The sequence below is a fragment of the Odocoileus virginianus genome, unplaced genomic scaffold (assembly GCF_023699985.2).
Source record: "Odocoileus virginianus isolate 20LAN1187 ecotype Illinois unplaced genomic scaffold, Ovbor_1.2 Unplaced_Scaffold_5, whole genome shotgun sequence".
NCBI classification, from domain to species: domain Eukaryota; kingdom Metazoa; phylum Chordata; class Mammalia; order Artiodactyla; family Cervidae; genus Odocoileus; species Odocoileus virginianus.
The window spans coordinates 4,074,279-4,102,211 of NW_027224267.1; the positions used below are offsets into that span (position 1 = coordinate 4,074,279).

The following is a 27,933-nucleotide window of genomic DNA, read 5'->3' on the forward strand; positions in this document are numbered from 1 at the left end:
ATAATATGCTCCTGTAATTTATTAAGTCTACTGTAAATCAATGCAAAAACCTTATAACCTTATAACTGTGTAAGTTGCTTAAGCACTCTGCTCCCCCACCTAGAAAGTTCTCATGGTTGTTTGCGTGTCTGAAAAACCTTCAAGACATTATTGTTTTAAACAATCAGTACTCATCCGTGTCTACTCATCCCCATGCTCCGCACATTTTTCTGTATTTTTATCCAGAAGTACTTCTGACCAGCCTCAACAATCTCCATAGTATCCATATTTCTTTTAGTACCATCTGCATATACATCTGGTTCGCTTGTGTTTGTGTGGCTGTATCTTCACTATGCCTTTTCCCCCACATGCCCTGAACTTGTTACTGTATATTGGACTGTGGATTCTGTTACCTGTGTCTGAAGAAAGATGGGTTTTGTCCAGCAGGCCAGTAGATTACTGGTTGGCTACCTGGAAGAGCGGGATGTTTTGGTGTTGCCCTAAGATGTCAACTTCACTCCTAAAATGTGGCCCCGTGAGGGTTTCAAAGAAAAACCGAGGTATGTGGCCGCTCCTAACCCTGAGGGGCAGCCGCCGGGGCCTCTGCTCACGCGTCCCGCCTGCCAGCCCCGGCGTTCCTGCCGCAGGATTCGTGGGGTCTTGCTCTCAGCCTGCCCAGGTCAGGGGTCAGCCAAGGATCTGAGGGCTCCCCTCCTGCAGCTCCTTTCTCTGCAAGAAGCGCTTGGGTGTCTGCCAGGTCCTCCAGCTCCTGAGGATGGAGGCTCCCCGTGACGCTTGAGACCGACGGCTTCCAGTCAGGCTCCTGGACACCAGGGGGCGTGGGGAATCCCACGGAGGGGTCGACACCTGAGCTACCCCCGGAGGAGGGCAGAACCGGAGAGAGAGGGCACACGCACTCCAGGCGGGAGGGCCAGCACGGCACCCGCATGGTGGCAGCTGCTTCACGCAGACCGCACAGCAGGGTCGGGGCCAGGGGGCCAGTGGCGGGGTTCAGATCCCAGCTGTGTCCCCGCTGTTGTGCCGCCTCCCCACCCGCACTAAGGGAGAGAGGAACCCCAGCCTCCTGGCTCTCCTGAGGGTTCGCGGGGTGACAGGCCCCGTGGCCCTGCACACCCTGCGCTCAGCCTGTCCTCGACTCCCACCTGGGCTGGGCCCACGCTGGACCACACAGCTCTGGAGGCCCCGACAGGCAACAGTCCGCAGCTAACTCAGGCCCCGGTGGAGTGCGGCCAGGCCCCTGCGTCCCAGCCCCCCACACACACTCGCAGCAGCCGCTTAGCAAGTTCCTTTATTACAGAAAGGTCACATGATCAGTGTTCATCCTCTGGGGGCGTGGCGGACACCAGCGCAGCGCAGCGTGTCTCAGTACAGCTCAGGGTTCGGCTCCACACCGCCGGGTGGGGGCAAGGCCAGGTGCTGGCCTCCGCCTGGCTACTTGGGAAACCAGCTCCACGCTAGAAGTTCCAACCCCTACCTCTGCCGCCAGCCCCGCCGCAAGCTCCCGCTGACCCAAGAGCAGCCGAGGAGGAGGCTCAAAAGCACCCCCAGCCTGTGCTGGGGGCCCCGATCCGGATGCGGGGCCCGCCCACCACGGGCCACCGGGCTCACTGGCAGCACTCGGCCACGTGCCTGAAGAGCTCCTCGCCCTGCTCGTCGCTGAAGCACTGCAGGCAGTGGGGGCACTGCAGGTCCCCCTGGCCTCTCTGGGTCACTCCCGAGCACTCGCCCTCTGCGGGGAGGTCCAGCCACTGGGATCCCGTCCCAGGCCTCCGGCCACCGGCCGCCACAGGCTCCGAAGCGTCGGTCTCTAAGTATCTGGGAGATCTGCTCCCCGTGTGAATCCGGCAGGAGGCTGGCTCGCGCGAATCCTAGGAAAAGGCAGGAGTCCGCTCCCGAGGCTGGTCTCAGCTCCAGTGTCTGGAGCCCCGTCCGTCGCTTGGTGGGACCCACACCTTCACTCTGGTGCCGAGGCCCGAACGAGGACGTGCCGAGGATGACTGAGGGGTCCGGAACTCCTGCCTGTGCCCACGAGGGAAGAGGCCCACGTGGGGGCCACCCGCAGCACGGAGGGGCCGCGAGACCAGGACAGGCCGGCGGATGCCACCCTCCACGCACGTACACGTGCCACCCGGAGGTTTGCAGGCGCTGGGCACGGCGCCCCTGCCCGGCGCGGAACCAACGTCTTGGCAGCCGCAGGAGGGCTCGAAGTGCGCGAAGGAGAAACGAAGACGACCCCCGCCCCGGGCCCGAGGAGACCCCGGCTGTACCTGTCTCCAGGATGCCTGGCGCTGCAGCAAGGCCACCTGCTCCTCCAGCTCGTGGATGCGGCTCTGCGCCCGCTCCCTGTCGGCCCTCTCCGACGTGAAGTCGTCCTTGTAGGCGAGGATCTGCGGAGAGCGGACGCCCACGTCAGGAGGTGGCGGCCCCGACCCCCGGCGTCTGGAGGAAGAGGAAGCCCGCCCCCCTATGCCGTCAGGAGGAGGAGGCCCCGCTCCCCGGGAGGCGAGGAGGCCCCGCCCCCCCGGCGTCTGGAGGAAGAGGAAGCCCGTCCCCCTATCCCGTCAGGAGGAGGAAGCCCCGCCCCCCGGCGTCTGGAGGAAGAGGAAGCCCGTCCCCCTATCCCGTCAGGAGGAGGAAGCCCCGCCCCCCGGCGTCTGGAGGAAGAGGAAGCCCGTCCCCCTATCCCGTCAGGAGGCGGCGGCCCCGCCCCCCGGCGCCCACGGCCCGCCGCACCTGCTGCTCCAGCATCTGCACGCGCTCCAGCGCCGCGTCCCTCGCGCTCTTCGCTGCCGCCAGCTCCCGCCGCGCTTCCGCGCAGTCATCCATCTTCTCCTCCAACTGCGCGTTGAGCCGGGAGACCTCCTTCCGCATCAGCTCAGGCTCCGGGGTGGCCTGCAGGCCCTTCAGCTGCGCGTGGAGCCCCCTCACGTATTCGTCTCTGCTGGCGTCGTAGCGCTGCCACCTCGCGTTAAGGTCCTCCACCTGGGGGCCGGAAAGTGGCCTCGAGCCCGCCCGGAATACGAGGCCCAGCCCCACGTGGAGGCCGGCTCCGCCCGGTCGGGGGGAGGGGGGGTGCCACCGGGACGCGGTGATGGCGGAGTCGCTGCTTGAACGCTGGATTGACAGTGATCCCTGCACCTCATTTAGCAACACGCGAATTAACCTGGAGGTGGAGGACAACCAGGCGTGCTCAACACATCCTTTTGGGCAAATGTGTCGGGCCTTTGGGGACCCTGTGTATCAGCCGAAGCGGCCTCAGGGCAGGGGCGACCCCTCACCCGCAGTTCGTGCGGGGCGCTAGGCCCGAGTGCGATCTCAGACACTCACGTGAGTCACCTTCTGCCTCAGCACCCGGTTCTCCTCCCGTAACTTCTCAACCACCGCGTGCACAGAGGCGTCCCTGTCCGCACACTCGGGCTGCACGAGAAAGGGACCAGACCCCATGTGACCGCACCTTCCGGGCACCGACTCGCAGACGGAGCTGCAGCCGCCTTGCAGCAGGTGTGACAGAGACAGGAAAGGACAGGCACTTCCGAAGGGAGGGTGGTCCTGGGACACCCAAGCCCACCACATGCGGGAGACCGCCCAGCGTCACAGGGCTGAGGGCCGGGGCGCAGCGGGGGCAGGAAGCCGAGCTCGCTGTGACCAGAGAACTTCCCGGCCCAGGGCCCCCGGCCGCCAGGAGCAGGCCCCTCCCTCGTGCCCGCCGTCGTTCCCTTCGGGTGTGTCATGTCCGGATGACCACGGTCAGCTTCAGGCGCTGACTGTCCACGACAACCTCCCCGGGGTGGCGAGGCTGCCGGGATTCACGCCTAGAAGAGCCGGCGTGCTGACCCACTCCCAGCAGGGTGGGCGGGGCTAACCGAAAGGCCATCAAAAATTCAGTCATTTAACAAAGCGGATGGATGGCGGTGACATTATTGTGAGAATTCCCCTCGAATGACAAAGGAACTGCGTGTGCTAACCCGGCGGGCTCGGGAAACCCCGCTGACTCGGCCAAGACCAGTGCTGAGAAATGACGCCGGCTTAGTGCCTCGGCCCAGGCGCGCCCAGGCCAACCACGACAGGCTTTCAGATCCCCAGAGAGAAAGGGCCCTGTGACTCAGAATCATACGAGTGCACGGCCTGCCCAGAGAGCACTCTGGTTTCTCAAATGTGCCGTGTTCTTTCTGAGGTTCCCTTTTCGTGGGCTCCACCCCCAGGAGACGGGGATTCTCAGACCGAGGCCCTCCCCCGCGCCCCGCAGAGCTGCTGCTAGGGGGCTGCAGGGTTCCTCCCCACCGCCCCACACCCAGGGCGCGCTTCTCAGCCAACTTGTCACAGCCCCCTGCACCGCCAGGACCCCGCAGGCCCTGCTCCCGACAGCCCCCAGAGGAGCCCCCTGGTTTCTCCGGTGGGGGCTTCCTGATGCTGAAACCCACCGGCTCCCCTGCACCCGCACTGCTCTCCCCCATAGGCCCCATCCCGAGTAGTGCCAGGCAGGGGGCACAGCACCAAGTGGGGCCCCGTGTCCTCCCTGCCCAGGCCCGAGGCCCCCTTGGGCCAGCGCTGCTCACACAGAGGCCCCCCAGTGCTTGGAGTGTGGGCACCCGGCCACTCCACACGTCAGCGCTCGCTCAGGACACCCCTTCTGCCCCACCCGGCCCTGCTACTCCCCTGCTCCCGCCGAGGCTGGGGAGACCGCAGGGCCACCTCCCCACTGGGCCCGGGGGAACTGCAGGTTGGCTTTCGGGGGACATTCTGCAGGCCCCACCGTCTTCGAGGAAATCCCCAGAGGCAGACAGCCCAGACCCTCCCCGAGGCGCAAGGCGAGGCCTGCTGACCCCAGGGCCTACCTCAGGGCTCTGCTCCCCCGCGGCCCCCGGTGCCCCCTGGCGTTCATCCAGACACTTGGCCAGATGCTGGCACATGTGGGCCGTGGCGGCCAGGGTCCGCCGCAGCTGGTGGGTCTCGTCGGCCAGGGAGCGACACAGGACGTGGCTGGCGGCCCGGGCCCGCTCCTTCTCCGCCACGCTCCTCCGCAGCAGGGCCACCTCCTTCTCCCGCTCGAGCCCCGGCTGGCTCAGGAGGTGCTGTGCCTCCTGCTCCTTCTCCTCCAGCTGCTCCGAGAGTCTCTCAATTTCCTAAGGGGAAGATTTAAAAGCACAGCTGATCTGACTGTGGTGCCGGAGAAGACTTAGGAAGACTCTTAAAAGAGTCCCTTGGACTGCAAGGAGATCCAACCAGTTCATCCTAAAGGAAATCAGTCCTGAATATTCACTGGAAGGACTGATGCTGAAGCTGAAACTCCAGTACTTTGGCCACCTGATTCAAAGAACTGACTCATTGGAAAAGACCCTGATGCTGGGAAAGATTGAAGGCAGGAGGAGAAGGGGACGACAGAGGATGAGATGGTTGGATGGCATCACTGACTCGATGGACATGAGTTTGAGCAAGCTCCGAGAGTTGGTGATGGACAGGGAGGCCCTGGCTGGCGTGCTGCAGTCCATGGGGTCGCAAAGAGTCGGACACAACTGAGAGACTGAACTGAACTGATCTGACTGAAAGAAGCAACATCAGAAATAAATTGTCACAAAGCAGAAGACAGTCAGGCAGAGACACCCATCTGTAGGTAACAAACACGTTCAAACACGGTTCATTCGAAGGCTGGCTTCTAGATGGATGATTAACTCAGGAGTTTTCAGCCCCAAAAGTTCCATCTGAAACATCATCTAAAATTCTGTTTTCAAGAGCAAACTAATAATGTTAGATTTTACATCATCAAATTACTAAGTGTGGCAATCCCAAACCTCTTGAAAGAAAGAGCAGAAACTCCCCTGCGGTGGGCAGCCCCCAAAGCCATGCCCACGTTCTCACCCCGACACCTGGGAACGTGACTTCATTTAGCTATTTCCAAAGAGCTGTTCAGTCTGTGAGGATGTAATTAGTTAAGATGAAGGCACCCTGGATTAGATGGACCCTAATCTAACGTCCAGTGTCCTCATAAGAGGCAAGTATGGACACAGAAGAGGCCACGTGTGGCGAAAGGCAGAGACTGGAGTGCTGTGTCCACAAGCCAGTGGACACCAAGGATGCCAGCAGCCACTGGAAGCTGAGGAGAAGACCCTGATGCGGGGCCCCTGGCCTCTAGAGCAGATCGATATCTGCTGCCTTAGTGCTGTGCCTGCTCAGTCTTGTCCGCCTCTGTGTGGCCCACAGACCGCAGCCCACCAGGCTCCTCTGTCCATGGGGTTCTCCAGGCTCGAGCGCTGCAGTGCGCTGCCGTGCCCTCCTCCAGGGGGTCTTCCCCACCCAGGAATCGAGCCGAAGTCTCTGTGTCTCCTGCATTGGCAGCTACACTCTCCAGAGGCAACCACTACTCACGATCTGGCCAGGGGTCTTGCCAGGGTGTTGACACGCATGTGTGGCACATGTATTCTTACACTAACGGGTCTGATGGCACTGTCCTGGTGCCCTGCTTTTCTGCTCCTTGGTAAAATAATGTGTCCCACAGCAGCACACAACCTGCCTCTTCTTTTCAACTACAGCCTGGAGCCTCACACCAGAGCACAGCTGACCAAGCACACACCTCCAGCTAGCATGCCCTTATGCACACACAGCCCCGGGACACATCCCTCCAAGTCTCATGGCTGGGTCTGCCTAAGCCTGGGGTTAGGAAGTGACTGTGGGGATTTCCCTGCTGGTCCAGCAGCTGGGATTCCAAGCTCCCAATGCAGGGGGCCTGAGTTCCATCCCTTGTCAGGGAACCAGATCCCACATGCTAAACCTAAGACTTGGCACAGCTAAATAAATAAAATATTAAAAAAAAAAAAGGAATTGATGGGATGGACCTAGAGGTTATCATACTAAAGTCAAGACAGAGAAAGAAAAAAATAAAAATAAAAAAATAAAGTCAAGAAAGAGAGACAAACACCATATATCGCATGTACGTGGGACCTACAATATGACACAAACACACCCACCACACAGAAACACTGACACACGGAGGACCCTCTTGTGGTTGCCGAGGGGCAAGGGGAGTGCGGGAGGGCTGGGGTGGAGTCTGGGATTAGGGGACGCGCACCATTACACAGAGAATGAACGAACAACAAGGCCCTACTGGACCGCGCGGGGAGCTGTGTCCAATATCCTGTGACGGACCACACGGGAAAGAATACGAGAAAGAGCATATACTATGCACATACACACACATGTTTGGGCTCAGACGGTAAAGAATCCGCCTGGGTCCAACCCCTGGGTTGGGAAGACGCCCTGGAGGAGGGCACGGCAGCCCACTCCAGGATTCTTCCGGAAACCCCACGGGCAGAGGACCCTGGTGGGCCTCAGTCCATGGTGCTGCAAAGAGCCAGACACGACTAAGCGGCTAACACAGACCCATACACACGCACAGTTACATGTGTACGTGTAACGGACTCACTTTGCTGTATAGAAGGAATTAATCAAACACTAAATCAGCTATACCTCAATAAAATTAAACAACTGGGGGACTCAGGAGCACGGCCAGGCTCTGGGTCCCTCCCTGGGCCCAAACCCACGTCCGTGAGGTGAGAGCTGCTCCCTGAGCATCGGTGACGCCCCATCCACAGATAAGCCCAGCACATGATGGCAGCATCTAACCAGGTGACCAGAAAATCCTCCGAAAGCCTCGTCCTCTTTCTCTCAGGGAAATTTTTCCACGCAGCTTACAGGCTCTCAGTTTCCCGACCAGGGATCGAACCCAGGCCCGTGGCGGTGAACGTGCAGGGTCCTAAGCACTGGAGCACCAGAGACCCCCTCGGGGTTTTAAGAGGACTCTTTTCCCCGTTTTCCTCAGACTTCGCTCTAGAAGTGACAAGAAAGACAGGAAGGGAGGGAAACTCCATTAGAAGAGTGAGCCCGCCTGGCTCTCTTGGCAAAGGCCTCGGGGAAGGTGCTGCCCTGGGTCCTTGTTCCATGTCAGGGACTCACTCATGAAGGCGGCAAGGGGACAGCAGGTGTCCTCGAGGGCGGCAGGTGAGGAAGTGAGGTCAGGCCCTGGCAGATGGGCCACGTCCAGCACCAGGTGCACGAGAAATCAGCAAAGTAATGTCTCTGCTCTTTGTGCACTGGCGACAACGGGTGTGAGAAGCATCAGCGGATCAACCCTGCCAGCGGGGATCTTGCCCAAAGGCATCCGGCGCTGGCGCGCCATCAGCCCGTCGCACCTCACTACCCTCTGACATCATGGCGTCAGAGCCAAGCCGGGCAAGGCCCATTCTTGAAAGGCCACTACTTCGTCCTTCCTTTCGGCCCTGATGACCTCACCGCTGGGCCAAAGGAGGAAAAGAGGTCTCTCTCTGGACCTGGCCAGCGGACATGAGTACCTCCTCCCAGCACCCAGCCCTCCAGTGAGTCATTTCTTCACATCAGGTAGCCAAAGTATTGGAGCTTTGGCTTCAGGATCAGTCCTTCCAAAGACTATTCAGGGTTGATTTCCTTTACAATTGACCGGTTGGATCTCCCCACAGTCCAAGGGACTCTCAACAGTCTTCTCCAACACCACAGTTCAAAAGCATCAATGTTTCAGTGCTCAAGACTTCTTTATGGTCCAACTCTCACATCCATACATGACTACTGGAACAACCATAGCTTTGGCTACAGGAACCTTTGTCAGCAAAGTAATGTCTCTGCTTTTTAATATGCTTCTAGGTCAGTCATAGCTTTTCTTCCAAGCAGCAAGCGTCTTTTAAAAGATTTCATGGCTGCAGTCACTATCTGCAGTGATTTTGGAGCCCCCAAAAATAAAGTCTCTCATTGTTTCCATTGTTTCCCCATCTATTTGCCATGAATGAAGTGATGGGACCAGATGCCATGATCTTAGTTTTTTGAATGTTGAGTTTTAAGCCAGCTTTTTCACTCTCCTCTTTCACTTTCATCAAGAGGCTCTTTAGTTCCTCTTTGCTTTCTACCATTAGGGTGGTGTCATCTGCATATCTGAGGTTATTGATATTTTCTCCCAGCAATCTTGATTCCAGCTTGTGCTTCCTCCAGCCCAGCATTTCTCATGATGTACTCTGCATATAAGTTAAATAAGCAGGGTGACAATATACACCCTTGACATACTCTTTCCCCAATTTGGAACCAGTCCGTTGTTCTATGTCTGGTTCTAACTGTTGCTTCTTGACCTGCATACAGATTTCTCAGGAAGCAGGTAAGATGGTCTGGTATTCCCATCTCTTGAAGAATGATCCACACAGTCAAAGGCTTTTGCATAGTCAATGAAGCAGATGTTTTTCTGGAATTCCTTTGCTTTCTTCTATGATCCAACGGATGCTGGCAATTTGATTTCTGGTTCCTCTGCCTTTTCTAAATCCAGCTTGTACATCTGGAAGTTCTTGGTTCATGTACTGTTGAAGCCTAGCTTGAAGGATTTTGAGCATTACCTTGCTAGCATGTGAAATGAGTGCAATTGTGTGGTAGTTTGAACATTCTTTGGCATTGCCCTTCTGTTTGGGATTGGAATGAAAACTGACCTTTTCCAGTCCTGTGGCCACTGCTGAGTTTTCCAAATTTATAGACATACTGAGTGCAGCAATTTAACATCATCTTTTAGGATCTAAAATAGCTCAGCTGGAAATCAATCACCTCTATCTACTAGCTTTGTTCACAGTGATGCTTCCTAAGACCCACTTGACTTCGCATTCCAGGATGTCTGGCTCTAGGTGAGTGATCACAACATTGTGGTTATCTGGGTCATTAAGACCTTTTTTGTGTAGTTCTTCTGTGTATTCTTGCCACCTCTTCTAGTTCTGTTAGGTCCATACTGTTTCTGTCCTCTATCATGCCCATGTTTGCACGAAATGTTCCCTTGCTATTTCTACTTTTCTTGGAGACATCTCTAGTATTTCCCATTTTATTGTTTTCCTCTATTTCTTTGCATTGTTCACTTAAGGCTTTCTTATCTCTCCTTACTAGTCTATAGAACTCAGCATTCAGATGGCTTTCCTTTTCTTCTTTGCCTTTCATTTCTCTTCTTTTCTCAGCTGTTTGTGAGGCCTCCTCAGACAACCATTTTGCCTTGTTGCATTTCTTTTTCTTGGGGATGGTTTTGATCACCACCTCCTGTACAATGTTATGAACCTCCATCCATAGTTCTTCAGGCACTCTGTCTATCAAATCCAATCTCCTGAATCTATTTGTCAAAATTCCATTGTATAATCATAAGAGATTTGATTTATGTCATACCTGAATAGGCTAGTGGCTTTCCCTACTTTCTTCAATTTAAGTCTGAATTTGGCAATAAGGAACTCACTACGGGAGCCACAGTCAACTCCTGGTCTTATTTTTGCTGACTGTGTGGAGCTTCTCCATCTTTGGCTGCAAAGAACATAATCAATCTGATTTTGGTATTGACCATCTGGTGATGTCCATGTGTAGAGTCATCTCTTGTGTTGTTGGAAGAGGGTGTTTGCTATGACCAGTGAGTTCTCTGTTAGCCTTTGCCCTGCTTCATTTTGTACTCCAAGGCCAAACTTGCCTGTTACTCCAGGTATCTCTTGACTTCCTACTTTTGCATTCCAGTCCCCTATGATGAAAAGGACATCTTTTTTTGGTGTTAGTTCTAGAAGGTCTTGTAGGTCTTCATAGAACCATTCAACTTCAGCTTCTTCAGCATTAGTGGTTGGGGCATAGACTTGGATTACTGTGATATTGAATGGTTTGCCTTGGAAACAAACCAAGATCATTCTGTCATTTTTGAGATTGCACCCAAGTACTGCATTTCTTTTGACCTGTGAGGGCTACTCCATTTCTTCTATGGGATTCTTGCCCACAGTAGTAGATGTAACAGTCATCTGAGTTAAATTCGCCCATTGTCATCCATTTTAGTGTACTAATTCTTAAAATGTCGATTTCACTCGTTTGACCAAGGTAAATCAATTTACCTTGGTTCATGGACCTAATATTCCTGGTTCCTAAGCAATCTTTTTGTTTATGGCACCGGACTTTACTTTCACCACCAGACACATCCACAACTGGGCGTTGTTTCCACTTTGGCTCACCTTTTCATTCTTCTGGAGCTACTTCTCCAGTAATATACTGGGCACCTACCAACCTGGGGAGTTCATCTTCCAGTGTCACATCTTTTTGCCTTTTCATACTGTTCATGGGGTTTTCAAGGCAAGAATGCTGAAGTGGTTTGCCATTCCCTTCTCCAGTGGACCACATTTTGTCAAAACTCTCCACCATGACCCATCCGTCTTGGGTGGCCCTACACAGCATGGCTCATAGTTTCATTGAATTAGACAAGGCTGTGGTCCATGTGATCATTTTGGTTAGTTTTCTGTGATTGTGGTTTTCATTCTGTCTGCCCTCTGATGGATGAAGGATAAGAGGTTTGTGCAAGCTTCCTGATGGGAGGGACTGGCTGTGGGGAAAATTGGGTCTTGCTCTGGTGGGCAGGCCATGCTCAGTTGAATCTTTAATCCAACTTTCTGCTGGTGGGTGGGGCTGTGCTTCTTCCCGGTAGTTTGGCCTGAGGCCATCCAGTCCGAGAGTCGCCATCTGTACTGCAGGCTGTAGGCTCTAAGGTAGGGGTGATGGAGAGCTTCGCCAAGAGGGCTGCGGCCAGCAGGCCGCGCCTCCCGGGGCTGCTGCTGCCAGTGCCCCTGAGCGCACAGCTCGCCTCCGCCAGAGACTCTCACACACTCCCAGGCAAGTCTGGCTCAGGCTCCTGGGGGGGCACTGCCCCTTTCTCCTGGGTCCTGGTGCACACAAGGTTTTGCCTCTTTCCCCAGTCCTTTGACCTTCTGTAATCACATCCCGCTGACTTCAAGATCACATTCCCTGGGAAGCCAGTCCCTTTGCCAGAGAGCCAGGTTGGGAAGTCTGCTGTGGCCCACAGAACTTTCCCAACAGTGTTTGAACCTCTTTGGTATAACTGTTCTCCAGTTTGTGGATCACCCACCAGGCGGCTCTACGGTGGGTGTATAGTCAAAGCTCTGGTTTCTCCAGTAGTCATGTATGAATGTGAGAGCTGGACCATTAAGAAGGCTGAGCGCCAAAGACTTGATGTTTTTGAACTGTGGTGCTGGAGAGTCCTTTAGACAGCAAAGAGTGTCAAACCAGTCAATCCTAAAGGAAATCAACCCTGAATATTCATTGGAAGGACTGATGCTGAAGCTCCAATACTTTGGCCACCTGATGCGAAGAGCTGACTCACTGGAAAAAGACCCTGATGCTGGGAAAGACTGAGGGCAGGAGGAGAAGGGGACAGCAGAGGATGAGATGGTTGGATGGCATCATCGACTCAATGGACATGAGTTTGAGCAAACTCCAGGAGATGGTAAAGGACAGGGAAGCCTGGTGTGCTGCAGTCCATGGGGTCACAAAGAGTTGGACATGACTTAGTGACTGAACAACAAAAATAAAACTTAGAAAGATCTCCAATCAGCAATATAACTTTACAAGCTAAGGAACTAGAAAAGAAAGAACAAACTAAATCCAAAGCTAGCAAAAGGGAGGAAAAATAAAGATTAGGGCAGAGATAAATGAAATAGAGAACAGAAAAACTATAAGAGAAATCAATGAAACCAAAAGGTGGTTCTTCATAAAGATCAGCAAAATGGCTAAAAGTTTAGCTAGACAGATTACAAACAGAAAGAAGACACTAATTATTAAAATGAGCAATGTAAGCAGAGATATTACTGCCAATTCTATGAAAATAAAAATATTACAAATGAGTACTATGAACTATAAACCAGCAAATCAGATCATCTAGATGAAACAAATTCTTAGAAACACAATTTCTACCAAAACCAAATCACAGAGAAACAAAAACTGAACAGACATCTAACCATCAATAGTAAGGAGACTGAATCAGTATCAAAAACCTGCGCACAGGGCTGCCCTGGTGGCTCAGTGGTAAAGAATCCACCTGTCAGTGCAGAAGACACGGGTTCAAACCCTGATCAGGGAAGAGCCCAGATGCTGCAGAGCGACTAAGCCCGTGCGCCGCAACTATCAGCCCGAGCCCCGGAGCCCGGGAACACCGACGGGAGCCCGCGCTCCCAGAGAGAAGCCACGCAGAGGCCCGCGCCGCGCGGCAGACTAGCCCCTGCCCTCCGCAGCTAGAGCAAAGCCTGCACGGCAGCGAAGGCCCAGCCAGCCAGAAAGAGGTCATTTTTTAAAAAGATCTCCCTACCAAAAAAAAGTCTTGAAACTGAATATTTTATCAGTGAATTCTATCCAGTATTTAAATAAGAAATATTCATAATACCAATTCCTCCCAAACTCTTCCAAAAAACTGAAGAGGAGGGAACATTTCCTAACTTATTCTGAGGTCAGCAGCCAGACAAAGACACAAGACAGCAACAGACTAATATCCCTTATGAACAATGATGCAAAAATTCTCAATAAAGTGCATGCATGCATGCTCACTCAGTCATGTCTCACTCTCTGTGACCTCATGGACTGTAGCTCACCAGGCTCTTCTGTCCATGGGCTTCTTTAGGCAAGAACACTGGAGTGGGATGCCATGCCCTCCTCCAAGTTCACACACCATATCTGAAGACAATTAGGTAACTGTTGATTAATATCTAATAAGCAATAACAATATGAGAATGAGGTTTTCCAACGAAATTATGTGTTTCATGTTTGTTTTCTATCTATGACAGCATCAATTTCTTGCAATGAAATGAGAGTGCTACTATTAATCTTTCCTAATCACAACATTTTTCATCACATTTGTTACATGTAGATTTAGGTAATAACAGTACTCTGCTGTGGTTACATTCACAAACATATTTCATCAAAAAAAGGAAGGGAGGGAGGAAGGAGTTGATCAATGTAACACACTACATTATTAGAAGGAAGGGGAAGAAAACATATGATCATATCAAGTGATGCAGAAAGGCACTTGAAAAAATTCAACACTTTCATAATAAAAACATGCAACACACAGGAACAAAATAAAACGACTTCTGCATAACAAAAATCACATGAAAAACCCACAGCAAATAACATGTCGCTGTTCAGTGGCAAAGTTACGTCCAACTCTTTGCAACCCATCTCCCAGTGTGCTCAACTGATGTCTGTTGAGTCCGTGACGCCATCCAACCGTCTTATCCTCTGTCACTCCCTTCTCCTCCTCTTGCCCTCAATCTTTCCCAGCATCGGGGTCTTTTCTAATGAGTTGGCTCTTGGCATCAGGTGGCCAAAGTATTGGAGCTTCAACTTCAGCATCAGTCCTTCCAATGAATACTCAAGAGTTGATTTCAGATTCATTCGTTTGATCTCCTTGCAGTCCAAGAGATTCTCAAGAGTCTTCTCCAGCACCACAATTTGAAAGCATCAGTTCTTCAGCGCTCAGCCTTCTTTATGGTCCAACTCTCACATCCATACATGACTACTGGAAAAACCACAGCTTTGACTATACAGACCTTTGTCAGCAAAGTAATGTCTCTTCTTTTTAATACACTGTCTAGGTTTGTCATAGCTTTGCTTCCAAGGAGTGTCTTTTACTTTCATGACTGTAGTCACCAGCTGCAAATACCATACTCAATAGTAGAAGACTGAAAGTTTTTCCTCTAAGATCAAAAACAAGACAAGGAAAAAAAAAAAAAAAAACAAGACAAGGATACTGGCTTTCATCACTACTATTCAACATAGTCCTGGAAATTCTAGCCAGAGCAATTAGGCAAGAAAAAGAGACAAAACACATCCAATTGGAAAGGAAGTAAAATGATACCTGTTGGCAGATGATATGTTGGCAGATACATATAGAAAACTCTTAAGATCACACATGCACATACACACACACACACATTCACACACACACACCCCTGTTGGAGAGAATAAATGAATCCAGCAATTGAGCAGGATACAAATGAACACATGAAAACCATGCACTGCTGTATTTCAATACACTAACAATGAAGAATCTGGGGGGAAAATTACAAAGCCAATTCCACTTAAAACAGCATCAAAAAGAATGCTTAGGAATTAATTTAATCAAGGAGGTGAAAGACTTGTACAGTGAAAGCTATAAAATATTACTGACAGAAATTAAAGAACTTCTAGGGTGGTCCAGTGGTTAAGACTCCCTCTCCCAGCGCAGGGGGTGTAGGTTTGATCAGAAACTAAGATCCCACATGCCACACAACATGTCTCCCCCCAAAATTAAAGAAGACATAAATAAATGGAAATATATCCAATGTTCAAAGATAAGGAAATTTAATCTTGTCAATATTATTCAACGTGATCTACAAAGTCAATGTGATCTCTATCAAAATCCCAGGGAATCCCCCAGCAATCCAGTGGTTAGGACTCAAGTGTTCTCACGGCTGTGGACTGGGTTCAATCCCTGGTCAGGGAACTAAGATCTCGCAAGCTGTGCAGTTCAGCTCAGTTGCTCAGTCGTGTCCAACTCTTTGCAACCCCATGGACTGCAGCACGCCAGGCTTCCCTGTCCATCACCAACTCCCAGAGCTTGCTCAAACTCATGTCCATCAAGTCGGTGATGCCATCCAACCATCTCATCCTCTGTCGTTCCCTTCTCCTCCTGCCTTCAATCTTTCCCAGCATCAGGGTCTTTTCAAATGAGTCAGTTCTTTGCATCAGGTGGCCAAAGTATTGGATCTTCAGCTTCAGCATCAGTCCTTCCAGTGAATATTCAGGACTGATTTCCTTTAGGATGGACTGGTTGAATCTCCTTGCTATCCAAGGGACTCTCAAGGGTTTTCTCCAGCATCACATTTCAAAAGCATCAATTCTTTGGCATTCAGCCTTCTTCATGGTCCAACTCTCACATCCATACATGACTACTGGAAAAACCATAGCTTTGACTATACAGACCTTTGTTGGCAAAGTGATGTCTCTGCTTTTTAAACATGCTGTCTAGGTTTGTCATAGCTTTTCTTCCAAGGAGCAGGTGTCTTTTAATTTCATGGCTGCAGTCACCATCTGCAGTGATTCTGGAGCCCAAGAAAATAAAAGTCTGTCACTGTTTCCATTGTTTCCCCATTTGTTTGCCATGAAGTGATGGGACCGGACACCATAATCTTTGCTTTCTGAATATTGAGTTTTAAAACAGCTTTTACACTCCCCTCTTTCACTTTCATCAAGAGGCTCTTTAGTTCCTCTTTGCTTTCTGCCATAAGGGTGGTGTCATCTGCATATCTGAGGTTATTGATATTTCTTCCGGAAATCTTGATTCCAGTTTGTGCTTTATCCAGCCCAGCATTTCACATGATGTACTCTGCATATAAGTTAAATAAGCAGGGTGACAATATGCAGCCTTGACGTACTCCTTTCCCAATTTTGAACCAGTCCGTTGTTCCATGCCTGGTTCTAACTGTTGCTTCTTGACCTGCATACAGATTTCTCAGGAGGCAGGTAAGGTGGTCTGGTATTCCCATCTCTTTAAGAATTTTCCAAAGTTTGTTGTGATCCACACAGTCAAAGGCTTTGGCATAGTCAATAAAACAGATGTTTTTCTGGAATTCTCTTGCTTTTTCTATGATCCAAAGGATGCTGGCAATTTGACCTCTGGTTCCTCTGCCTTTTCTGGCTTCCCTGATAGCTCAGTTGATAAAGAATCCTCCTGTTACGCAGAAGACCCCAGTTCAATTCCGGGGTTCGGAAGAGCCACTGCAGAAGGGATGGGCTCCCTACTCGAGTGTTCTTGGGCTTCCCTGTGGCTCAGCTGGTAAAGAATCCAGCTGCAATGTGGGAGACCTGGGTTCAGTCCCTAGGTTGGGAAGATCCCCTGGAGAAGGGAAAGGCTACCCACTCCAGTATTCTGGCCTGGAGAATTCCATGGACTGTATAGGTTGCAAAGAGTTGGACACGACTGAGTGACTTTCACTTTCACTGTCTTTTCTAAATCCAGCTTAAACATCTAGAAATTCAGAGTTCATGTACTGCTGAAGCCTGGCTTGGAGAATTTTGAGCATCACTTTGCTAGCGTGTGAGACGAGTACAACTGTGCAGTACTTTGAGCATTCTTTGGCTTTGCCTTTCTTTGGGATTGGAATGAAACTGACCTTTTCCAGTCCTGTGGCCACTGCTGAGTTTTCCAGATTTGCTGGCATACTGAGTGCAATACTTTCACAGCATCACCTTTTAGGATTTGAAATAGCTCAACTGGAATTCCATCACCTCCACTAGCTTTGTTTGTAGTGATGCTTCCTAAGGCCCACTTGACTTTGCACTCCAGAATGTCTGGCTCTAGGTGAGTGATCACACCATCGTGGTTATCTGGGTCATGAAGATATTTTTTGTATAGTTCTTCTGTGTATTCTTGCCACCTCTTCTTAATATCTTCTGCTTCTGTTAGGTCCATACCATTTCTGTCCTTTATTGTGCCCATCTTTGCATGAAATGTTCCCTTGGTATCTCTAATTTTCTTAAAGAGATCTCTAGTCTTTCCCATTCTATTGTTTTCCTCTATTTCTTTGCATTGATCACTGAGGAAGGCTTTCTTATCTCTCCTTGCTATTCTTTGGAGCTTTGGAACCTGTGAGCTGTGCAGCCCAGACAAAAACTGAAAAATCTCAATGATTCTTTTTTTGCAGAAATAGAATAACTGATCATAAAATTCATATGCAATCTGAAAGGACCCCAAATAGCCAAAGCAATATTTAAAAAAAAAAAAAGAACACTTCCTGATTTCAAAACTTATTACAAAGCTTCAGTAATCAAAACAGTACAGCACTGACATAAAGACAAACATAGAGACCAGTGAAAACAATACAGAGCCCAGAAATAACCCTGCATAGACAAATGGTTTTGAGAAGGGTACTGCTGCTAAGTCACTTCAGTCGTGTGGAACTCTGCGCGACCCCATCCCTGGGATTCTCCAGGCAAGAACACTGGAGTGGGTTGCCATTTCCTTCTCCAGAGAAGAGTCCTAAGACCTTTCAATGGGGAAAAGACAGTCTTTTCAAAAAATGGTGCTGGGAAAACTGGATATCCACATGCCAAAGCATGAAGTTGGACCTTGATCTAAAACCACACACGAGGATTTGTGTGGCGGGCCAGTGGTTAAGAATCCACCTGCCAATGCAGAGGACACAGGTCCAATCCCTGGTCTGGGAAGAACCCACACAATGCGGAGTGACTAAGCCCACGTGCCACAGCTCCCGAAGCCTGCATGCCCCAGAGCCCTTGTCCCACAACAAGAGAAGCCGCTGCAGTGAGAAGTCCACTCACCACAGCCAGAGCCAGGCACAGCAGCACAGACCTACTGCAGCCAAAAATAAACAGTTTTTAAAAAATACATGACAATTACCTCAAAATGGACCAAACACTTCAACGTAACACCTTAAACTATAAAACTCTTAGAAGAAACATATGGCAAAATCTTCGTAACATTGCATCTGACAATGATTTCTTGGGTACGGCACCCGAGGCACGGGTAGCAGAAAAAAACACAGACAGATTTGCAACTTTTTAAATGAAAGTTTAAAAATTTTGCACAGGAAAAGACACTATCCATTGGAGAAGGCAATGGCACCCTACTCCAGTGCTCTTGCCTGGAAAATCCCACGGACGGAGGAGCCTGGTGGGCTGCAGTCCATGGGGTCGCTAAGAGTCGGACACGACTGAAATGACTTAGCAGCATGGAGCAAAAAGGCAACCTACAGAATGCGATGAAATATTTGCAAATTATATATCTGATAAGGGATTAGTATCCAGCACATATAGATTACTCCTGAAATTCAACAAAATAACCCAGTTCAAAAACAGGCAAGGACCTCCCTGTGGTCCAGTGGTTAAAAATCCACCCTGCGATGCAGGGGACGCCAGGATAATCCCTGGTCGGGAAATTAAGATCCCACCGCAGAGCAGCTAGGCCTACGAGCCACACCCGCAGAACCTGTGTGCCGCAGCTGCTGAGCCAGCAGGCACTGCAGCCTGCGCGCTGCGACGAGAGCCCATGCGCCACAACCAAAGATCCCGCATGCCGCGACTAAGACCTGATGCAACCAAGTAAGTAAGTATCTTTAAAACTGGGCAAAGGACTTGACATTTCAAAGAAAATATACAAATGGCTAATAAGCACACGAAATGATGCTCAACGTCACTTATCATTATAAGAAATTGCAAAAAAAAAAAGAAAGAAATTGCAAAGCAACACTACAATAATTTTGTACTAAATTGTTGTTGTTTAGTTGCTCAGTCACCTCCAACTCTTTGTGAACCCACAGACTGCACCCCGCCAGGCTCCTCTGTCCACGGGCTGTCCCAGGCAAGAACACTGGAGTGGGTTGCTGTTCCTTCTCCAGGGGATCTTCCCAACCCAGGGATCAAACCCGCGTCTCCTGCACTGGCAGGTGGATTCTTTACCACTGAGCCAACAGGGAAGCCCTTGTACTAAATTACCACACACCTATTAGGCTGCCTACTAACAAAACTACAGAAAATAGCAATGTCAGTTAGGATGTGGAGAAACTGGAACCCTTCTGCCCTGTTTATGGGAATGTAAAATGGTACAGCCACTGTGGAAAAACAGTATGGAAGTCCCTCAAGAAATTAAAAATAGAAATATCACACAATCCAGCAATTTGGCAATTCCACTTCTGGATAAAGACCCAAAAGAACTGAAAGCAGGATCTCAAAGAGATATTTACACACTTATGTTCATAACAGCAGTGATATTTGTAGGAGCTAAAGCATGAAGAAACCCCAAGTGTCCAGCAACAGATGAATAGACAAAAGCAAAATGTGGTATACACATATAATGAAGCCTGAAAAAGGAAGGAAATTCTGACACATGTTACAACACAGATGAACCCTGAGGACATCATGCTAAGTGAAATAAACTAGTCATGAAAAGATAGTGTATTATCCCATTTATAGGAGGTATCTACAGTAGTCAAAATCACAGAGATAAAGTAAAATGGTGGTTGCTAGTGGGGTGGGGCAGGACAAAATAGAGAGATGGGAAATTATTGTTTGATGGATATACAGTTTGTTACACAAGATTAAAAGAGGTATGGAGACAGATGGTAAAAAAAAAAAAAAAAGAAACAAACACACATCGAATACATACACACAAAACCTAATATAACCTATTTTAAAGAGTGTACGCTACTCCACTCATAAACAGCAAGGCAGAAGGAACAGCACAAGCTGATGTATCAGGGCCAAGCAGGGTCCATGAGGCTAGCACCCAGGCAGTGATGAGACAGGGCTGAGTAATTACAGGCCGCACAGTGAGTCAGCACCATTATTCCAGAAAGTCTTAACTGGAAGAGCTATGCAGTCATCCGTCCAGGCCTCGTGTGACAAATAAGGTATGCTCTGAGCCCCACTGTGGCGGCAAAAAAGATCAGAATTCTCAAGACTGATCTGGCCCCACCACACACGGACTACAGCCTGGCCACAGATGCTCTGACGACCTGGCCGTCCTTCCACACCTGGGAGCCTCAGCGTCTTCCCTGGGAGCCCTCGGTCCTCACCGGCCTGGCTCACGTGGTCCCACTCTGCTCCGAAGCACCTGGCTGACATGGCCACTGATGAGACGAGCGAGCCAACCAACTCCTCTCATCGCCTTCACTCTGCAGTCACTTCAGTGAGCCCGGGGCCTCCGGGAGGCATACCCCTCTCCATCCTTCCACAGGCTTTGTGACCAGCCCCAGAGATATGCAAGGGTAAGCAACAAACGGACAACTCCATAAGACACCAGACCATTTCACTGCTCCTTAAATAATTTAAAATCCTGAACCAGAATGCACATGTCATAGGTAAAAGGACCAGTAGTACTAGAACTACAGACTGGATTCTATCTGAGCTTTGGTTAGAGGCTGGGGGCCACGGGATGCTGGGAAGACATGGCAACTGAGCACTGTGGCCAGCAGAATCCTGCTCTGGGAGTGATGGGCTCCAGGCCCCACTCTATACCCATCTGTAGCTCCTGGTGTCCACAGCGTAAGGTCAGTGGTGCAGACTACGTGACTTCCTGCTACCCTGATGAGTTACAACCCACTTTCCCCAGGAAGAGGGAGAGAGCTGGACTGGGGAAGACATCTATCTTCTTTTTTTTTTTTTAAGAGTGTTAAAATCTTTATTTTTTTCCCCTCAGCTTTGTAGATTTTCTTTTGACCTTACTGATTTTTATTTTTATTTCATTTATTTTTATTAATTGGAGGCTAATTACTTTACAATATTGTAGTGGTCTTTGTCATACATTGACATGAATCAGCCATGGATTTACATGTATTCCCCATCCCGATCCCCCCTCCCACCTCCCTCTCCACCCGATCCCTCTGGGTCTTCCCAGTGCACCAGCCCCGAGCACTTGTCTCATGCATCCAACCTGGGCTGGTGATCTGTTTCATCCTAGATAATATACATGTTTCGATGCTGTTCTCTTGAAACATCCCACCCTCGCCTTCTCCCACAGAGTCCAAAAGTCTGTTCTATACATCTGTGTCTCTTTTTCTGTTTTGCATATAGGGTTATCGTTACCATCTTTCTAAATTCCATATATATGTGTTAGTATACTGTAATGGTCTTTGTCTTTCTGGCTTACTTCACTCTGTATAATGGGCTCCAGTTTCATCCATCTCATTAGAACTGATTCAAATGAATTCTTTTTAATGGCTGAGTAATATTCCATGGTATATATGTACCACAGCTTCCTTATCCATTCGTCTGCTGATGGGCATCTAGGTTGCTTCCATGTCCTGGCTATTATAAACAGTGCTGCGATGAACACTGGGGTGCACGTGTCTCTTTCAGATCTGGTTTCCTCAGTGTGTATGCCCAGAAGTGGGATTGCTGGGTCATATGGCAGTTCTATTTCCAGCTTTTTAAGAAATCTCCACACTGTTCTCCATAGCGGCTGTACTAGTTTGCATTCCCACCAACAGTGTAAGAGGGTTCCCTTTTCTCCACACCCTCTCCAGCATTTATTGCTTGTAGACTTTTGGATAGCAGCCATCCTGACTGGCGTGTAATGGTACCTCATTGTGGTTTTGATTTGCATTTCTTTGATAATGAGTGATGTTGAGCATCTTTTCATGTGTTTTTTAGCCATCTGTAGAAGACATCTATCTTCAAAAGCCATCTAAAACGATGCAGACAAGAAAATATTGACATCATGATGTTAGGGAAATTAAAATGGAAGTAGTCTTGTCCAGGCTTCAGATGCGGAACAGCAAGCCTCTGACCTGCTTCTGACCTGCTTGGTCACTGCCGGGATGACGTGCCTACTCCCCAGCACATCGGTTGTTACCAGTAAATCAAGTGGTACTTCAGATACAACAGAGAGAGGGTCTTGGAATCTCTTGAGACCCTGCAGGTCTGGCTAGCCTCTAGGGTCCAAGAAGTCTCATGATTCACAAAGTGAAACCAAGAGCCTGTCTGAAGCAACTGAGCGTGCATTGTCTGTGTAATGATTTGTTTCTTTTGTTAAGGAATCCTGAAAACCCTAAACAAAAGTAAAACTTTCAGCAAACCACATGATATTAAGTAAAACTGTAGAAGACAGCATGAATTCAACCATGCCAAATGCATACAAACCCTATAGTTAAAGGAAAACCAGGGACGAGGCATGCCAAAATATTAGCGCTTGTTATCTCTCTGCAGTGCCATTACGGTGGCTATCTTATTCTTTACTTTTTCCTCAATTGCTCAGATATTCAAAATTACTTTTATAAAAAGAAAAAAAAAGGCACGTCTGTCTTTCACTCTTGGCTGCAGGGCCAAGCCTGGCAGTAAAAATTCTTTGAAAAAAAAAAAAACATTCTCTTTTGCAGGCCTATATTCTTCCCTGGGAAAACCTGGATAATAGTGATGTGCCAAATGGGATCAGAGCTCACCAAAATGTCTGTGGCACTTCCAAACAGCTGCTGTAGGAGAATACTATTACTCTTGCTCCTGATTTGGGTATTTAATGATATTTCATGCAGACAGACATAATATCAATGACAAGGATAAGAAAGTGGGAAAGTAAGGATTTAAGTCTGTTTTCAGATACTGGCAGCTTCCCACTCTGCCATCACTCCCAGCAGAGCAGAGGTGTTACAACTGGGGCTAAAAGGACCCAGGACATTAGGGTTCACACGGCCCTGAACCTAACACAACACACACACCAGGAGCCTAGAGTCATGAACTACACATACACCCGAGCCCCATGCCTGTGCACACAACGCAGAAGTCAACATGCACACACACATACATAGAACCTTTCATGTGCACACACACTCCAAACACAAATAACACCCACACTCATCCCTAAGACCCAACACAGGCTCACACCCCTCAGAACCCAAAGGTACACACACCTTTCAGACCCAGCATGGACACGCACACACCCCTGAGTGCCCACTGTGGGCGCTCACACTCTTCAAAACCCGGCAGAGCAACAGACCCCTCAGAATTGATCATGCATGTGCGTCCTTCAAAACCTAAAATGGGCACAAACCCAAGACCCAACACAGGTAAAAACACCCCTGGGAACCAAATTCAAGTGCTCGTATGCCTCATATACCACCACACAGGCACACACCCAACAACCCAATACAGATACACACCCCTCAGACCCAACATGGGAGCAGACCCCTCTGAATTCAGCCGGTGCACAACAGTTAAAGATTCAATACCGGCACACGCACAGCCCTCAAAACCATCACAGACAAGACAACCTACAGAATCTAACACACGTACATACCTCTCAGAGCCCAAATGAGCATCCACACCCCTCAGAACTCAAAACACACACACAGACACACACACCACTCAGAACATATATGATTCAGAAACCAGCAGAGATGAACACACTCCTCAGACCCATATGGGAAAACTCCGCTCAGAACCCAGCACAAGCAGACGCCCTTCAGAGCCAACACACACACACCCCTCACACCTAACACAGACAGATATACTACTGAGAATGACTCAGACGCTACCCACAGACACAACACGGGCACACACATGCCTGAGAACCAAAAAGGACTCCACTCCTCAGAACCGAAACGGCACCCTTTCCTCAACTGAACATGGGAGCAAAAACATGAGATCCAATATGTGCAACACAACCTCAGACACAACACAAACACACACTCATCAACCCAAAACAGAAACACACTCCTCAGATTCAACATGGGGGCCCACATGCCTCACAAGCAACATGGACAAATACTCTCTGTACCAAAAACGGGCACACACCGCTCAGAACACAACTAGGAAACACAGCCCTCAATGCCAACACGGACACAGACTCCTCGGACCCACTGTGAACACACACCCGTCAGACCCACCATGGACACACACACATTCAGAACCAATGCAGACAAACCATCAAAACCCAACACAGGAACAAACCCTTCACAACACAGACTCAACCCACAGACCCTAGTCACACACACACACATGCCACTCAGACACCAACATGTACAAACACACCTCGAAACCAACACAAGGGGGAAGGAGAATGGGATGGATTCGGAGTAGCATATACATTACCGTGTATAAAACAGACAGCCACTATTTTACAGTGTAAGTTGCTGTATAACACAGCTCAAATTCAGTGCTCTGTGACACCCTAGAGAGGGGGGATGGGGGGGTAGGAGGAAGGTTCAAGAGGAAGGGGACAGATGTATTCCCATGGCTGACTCATGTTGATATATGGCAGAAATCAACACAATATTGTAAAGCAATTATCCTCCAATTAAAAATAAATGTTAAATAAGTTAATTAAAAACAACACAACCACATACTCCTTAGAATTAACATGGGCACACATAACCCTCAGACACAACACAGGCACACAGCCCTCAGATCTAAAATGAGCACATAACCCTCAGAATTAACACATGTACACACACCCCTCAACACAACCAGGGAACATTACCCTTCAGAACCCACCACAGGAGCAGACACACCCTCAGACTCTACACAGGCGCACACACACATCTCAGATGCAGTAGGGGTAAATACACCGAGCACCCAAAATCAACACACACAGACACCACTCAGACCTGGTACAGACACACATCCTTTAGAATCCGTAAAAGTACAAACACCTCTCAGAACTGAGCCCGGGTAGACACAGTCCTCAGACCCAACAGGGGAGCAGATCACTCAAACTAGTACAACACATACCCAAGAAACAACAGGGACACAACAACCCTTAGAACTAACACAGGCACAGAAATGGACATACACACCCTCCAGAACCCAACATGGAAGAAACACACACTCCTCAGAACCAACACAGACACCCTTCAGGACCGAGACGGGAGGATCCACACCCAACAATGACAGGCCTCAGAGCCCCACAGGCACACACATCCGTCAGAAGCCAACCAGGGAGCAGACCACTCAGCACAACCAAAGGTACAGAGCCTCAGAACCCAACGCGGACAAACACCCCTCAGAACCAGCATGACACACAACCCTTAACTAACCCGGGAGCACAGATCCCTCAGGACCCAAGGAAGGCGCAAGCATACGCGGCCTCAACATGGGCGCGCACGCCTCGGAACCTTCGGGACGCAACCATCGGACTCCACAAAGGCACACCATCCCCCAGAAGCCAAGACACACTCACCTCAGAAATACACACACACAACACTAAGAGCCCAACATGGTCACAAACACCCCTCAGAACCAACGCTGAAACAAACACACCCTTCATAACCAATATGCACCCACACCCCTCAGGCCCCACATGGTACCACCACACACACACTAACGTGCACACACTCCTCAGAATCGACTCGACACACGTCCCATATAATCAGACAGGACAAACACCCCTCAGCCAACAGGGACACACACCTCTCAGAACCTGAGGGAGCAAGACACACTCCTTCAGACGCAACAAGGGTCAGACCCCTCAAAACCCATCACAGGCACACACATCCCCTCAGAATTCACACCGGCAGACACAGCCCTCAGACCCCACGCGGGTGCGGACCCCTCAGAACGCAACGCGCACCCGCACGACCCACAGCCCTTACACCTCTCGCGGCGCGCACCGCCCAGCACCCCACAGACACAACGGCTCAGCCGCGGCAGGCCACGCACGCCTCACACCCGACGGCCGCACGCACCCTCCGGGGACACGCGCCCCCGGGAAGCCCCTGGGAAGCCTGGCCCCGCCGCCCCGCACCTGGCGCAGCGCGGCCTCCGCGGCGCCGCCGTCCCGCTGCCGCAGCTGCTCCCGGAAGCGCGCCACCTGCTCCAGCAGCGCGTCCACGAGCGACGGTGCCGTGTCCCCCTCGAGCGCGGCGAGCCGGGCGCGGAGGCGCGCGATGAGGGCGTCCCGGGCCGCCAGCTGGTCTTGCAGGCGCCTCAGCCGCTGCCCCGCCTCGTGGTACAGGCCGCAAAGCGCGGCAGCCGCGCGCGGGGCGCCCTGTCGCCCCGCGGACTCCGCATCCCCGGACGACATGGCTGCGGACCTGGCCGGGACGGCGCGGACCGCCGGCAACTTCCGCGCCGGGTTTGGGCAGGGGATGGTGAGGAGGGGGCGGCCCACCTTCCCGGAACTTTTCCCGGCGCGCCCCGCCCTCCGCGGAGATCCCGAGCCCGCCCCGCGCCGAGATGCAGGCCCCGCCCCCACGCAGAGTCTGACCCCGCCTCCCGCCGAGCCTCCAGGCCCCTCCCACACGAAGAGTTTGACCCCGCCTCCCGCCGAGCCTCCAGACCCCGCCCCTCGCGGACACTGTGGTCCCGCCTTCGCCGAGAGGCAGACCCCGCCCCCACGGAGAGCCTGGTCCCGCCTCCCGCCAAACCATCAGGTCCCGCCCCCACGGGCAACGTGGCCCCGCCTCCCGCCGAGCCGCCAGGCCCCGCCCCGCGGTCAGCTTGGTCCCGCCCTCGCAGGCCCCGCCCAAACGCAGAGCCTGGTCCCTCCCCCGCCGAGTCTCCAGGCCCCGCCCTCGAGGAGATCTGGGCCCCACCTGCCGCCCGGACCTTGGCCACCCGCCGGGGTCCCCACCCGCCGGGGTCCCCACCCTCCGGGGTCCTCTTCACCCGCGGGTTCCTGGCCTGTCCCAGCGGCCTCATTGCCTGGTGTCGCTGGAGCTTTCAGAGAGTCGGGCCCGGAGAGGGCTCAAACGGCCTCTATGTCGCTACTGACGGAAGGGAAAGAAGTGGCCCGAGACGACCCCGAGTTTTAGCCCCGAGCGTGGGTCCGGACCCCCGGTCTGCAGGCCGGCTGCCACGCCGAGCCTTCCAGGAACAGCCCGGCGAGGTACCCAGCCCACTAGAGAGACTCCAGTGCCCGCACCCCCTCTCCGAGGTGCAGGAACTGCTCTTAGGGCAGAAGGCAGGAGGGGCCGGCCCTTTCCCGCCCTGTTTCTCCGTCCCCTCCATCTGCCGGCTCCCAGGCCGACTCCGAGGGGTTTCCCATGGCTCCACGGCTGTTTTATTTTTCAGAGTCCGAGTGCCCTCCACAGTGATGCCCAAGCGCACCTGTGGTCTTGCGAAGGTTCCCTGGCACACCCTCCTCTGCCGGCCCTGCCCTACACTGCTCTCGTCCCCGGGTCCCCTGAGAGCAGCGAGGCTTTTTTTCCCCCTCTATGTAATCCGTAGCCGAGCTTGGGTTGAGCCCAGGGAAGACACTCACAGGCTGGTAGAATCAGAATTATAAGCGTAGCCAGCTCACACCTCCTCCGCTGCAGAGGGAAGGTCAAGGCCGGCTGCCCCCAACCCCACAGGTTGTGCTGTGGGGACTGGGGTGGAGTGCAGGGTACCTGTGCCCGGGCGCGTGGTTAGGGCTCGGAGACACATTCTTGTCCGTGGCACACCTAATAGACTATGAAGCTGAAAAAAAGTGTTAGTCGCTCAGTCGTGTCCAACTCTTTGCGACCCCATGGACTGTAGCCCACCAGACTCCTCTGTCCATGGGATTCTCCAGGCAAGAATGCTAGAGTGGGTTGCCATTTCCTTCTCCAAGGGATCTTCCCAATCAGGGGAAGATCGAACCCCAGTCTCCCGCGTTGCAGGCAGATGCTTTACCGT

At 51.2% G+C, this 27,933-nt stretch overlaps 1 protein-coding gene across 2 annotated transcripts; it reads right to left on the minus strand.

Moving 5' to 3' along the window:
- Nucleotides 1–1,270: 1,270 nt before the first annotated feature.
- Nucleotides 1,271–26,510, minus strand: TNIP2 (TNFAIP3 interacting protein 2). Of its 2 annotated transcripts, none has more exons than XM_070462598.1 (6): nucleotides 26,081–26,510; nucleotides 4,836–5,123; nucleotides 3,328–3,417; nucleotides 2,734–2,982; nucleotides 2,268–2,387; nucleotides 1,271–2,019 (listed from the first exon to the last, which is right to left on the minus strand). In XM_070462598.1, exons 1-6 carry the CDS (start codon nucleotides 26,357–26,359, stop codon nucleotides 1,471–1,473), a joined length of 1,575 nt encoding a protein of 524 aa, XP_070318699.1. In that variant the 5' UTR covers nucleotides 26,360–26,510; the 3' UTR covers nucleotides 1,271–1,470. The 2 variants fall into 2 exon arrangements, with proteins under 2 accessions (XP_070318699.1, XP_070318700.1); XM_070462599.1 differs by having other exon boundaries at nucleotides 1,505–1,868; nucleotides 26,081–26,509.
- Nucleotides 26,511–27,933: the final 1,423 nt, after the last annotated feature.

Bases quoted from the DNA above. Each gene is read 5' to 3' on its own strand.
- TNIP2 (XM_070462598.1), bottom strand. From the start codon at position 26,359: ATGTCGTCCGGGGATGCGGAGTCCGCGGGGCGACAGGGCGCCCCGCGC. The intron at 3,418-4,835 runs GTAGGCCCTGGG...TTTCTCGTGCAG, and splicing joins CGGGGGAGCAGAGCCCTGAG to CCCGAGTGTGCGGACAGGGA. The intron at 2,388-2,733 runs GTGCGGCGGGCC...CGCTCTCCGCAG, and splicing joins TGCAGATGCTGGAGCAGCAG to ATCCTCGCCTACAAGGACGA.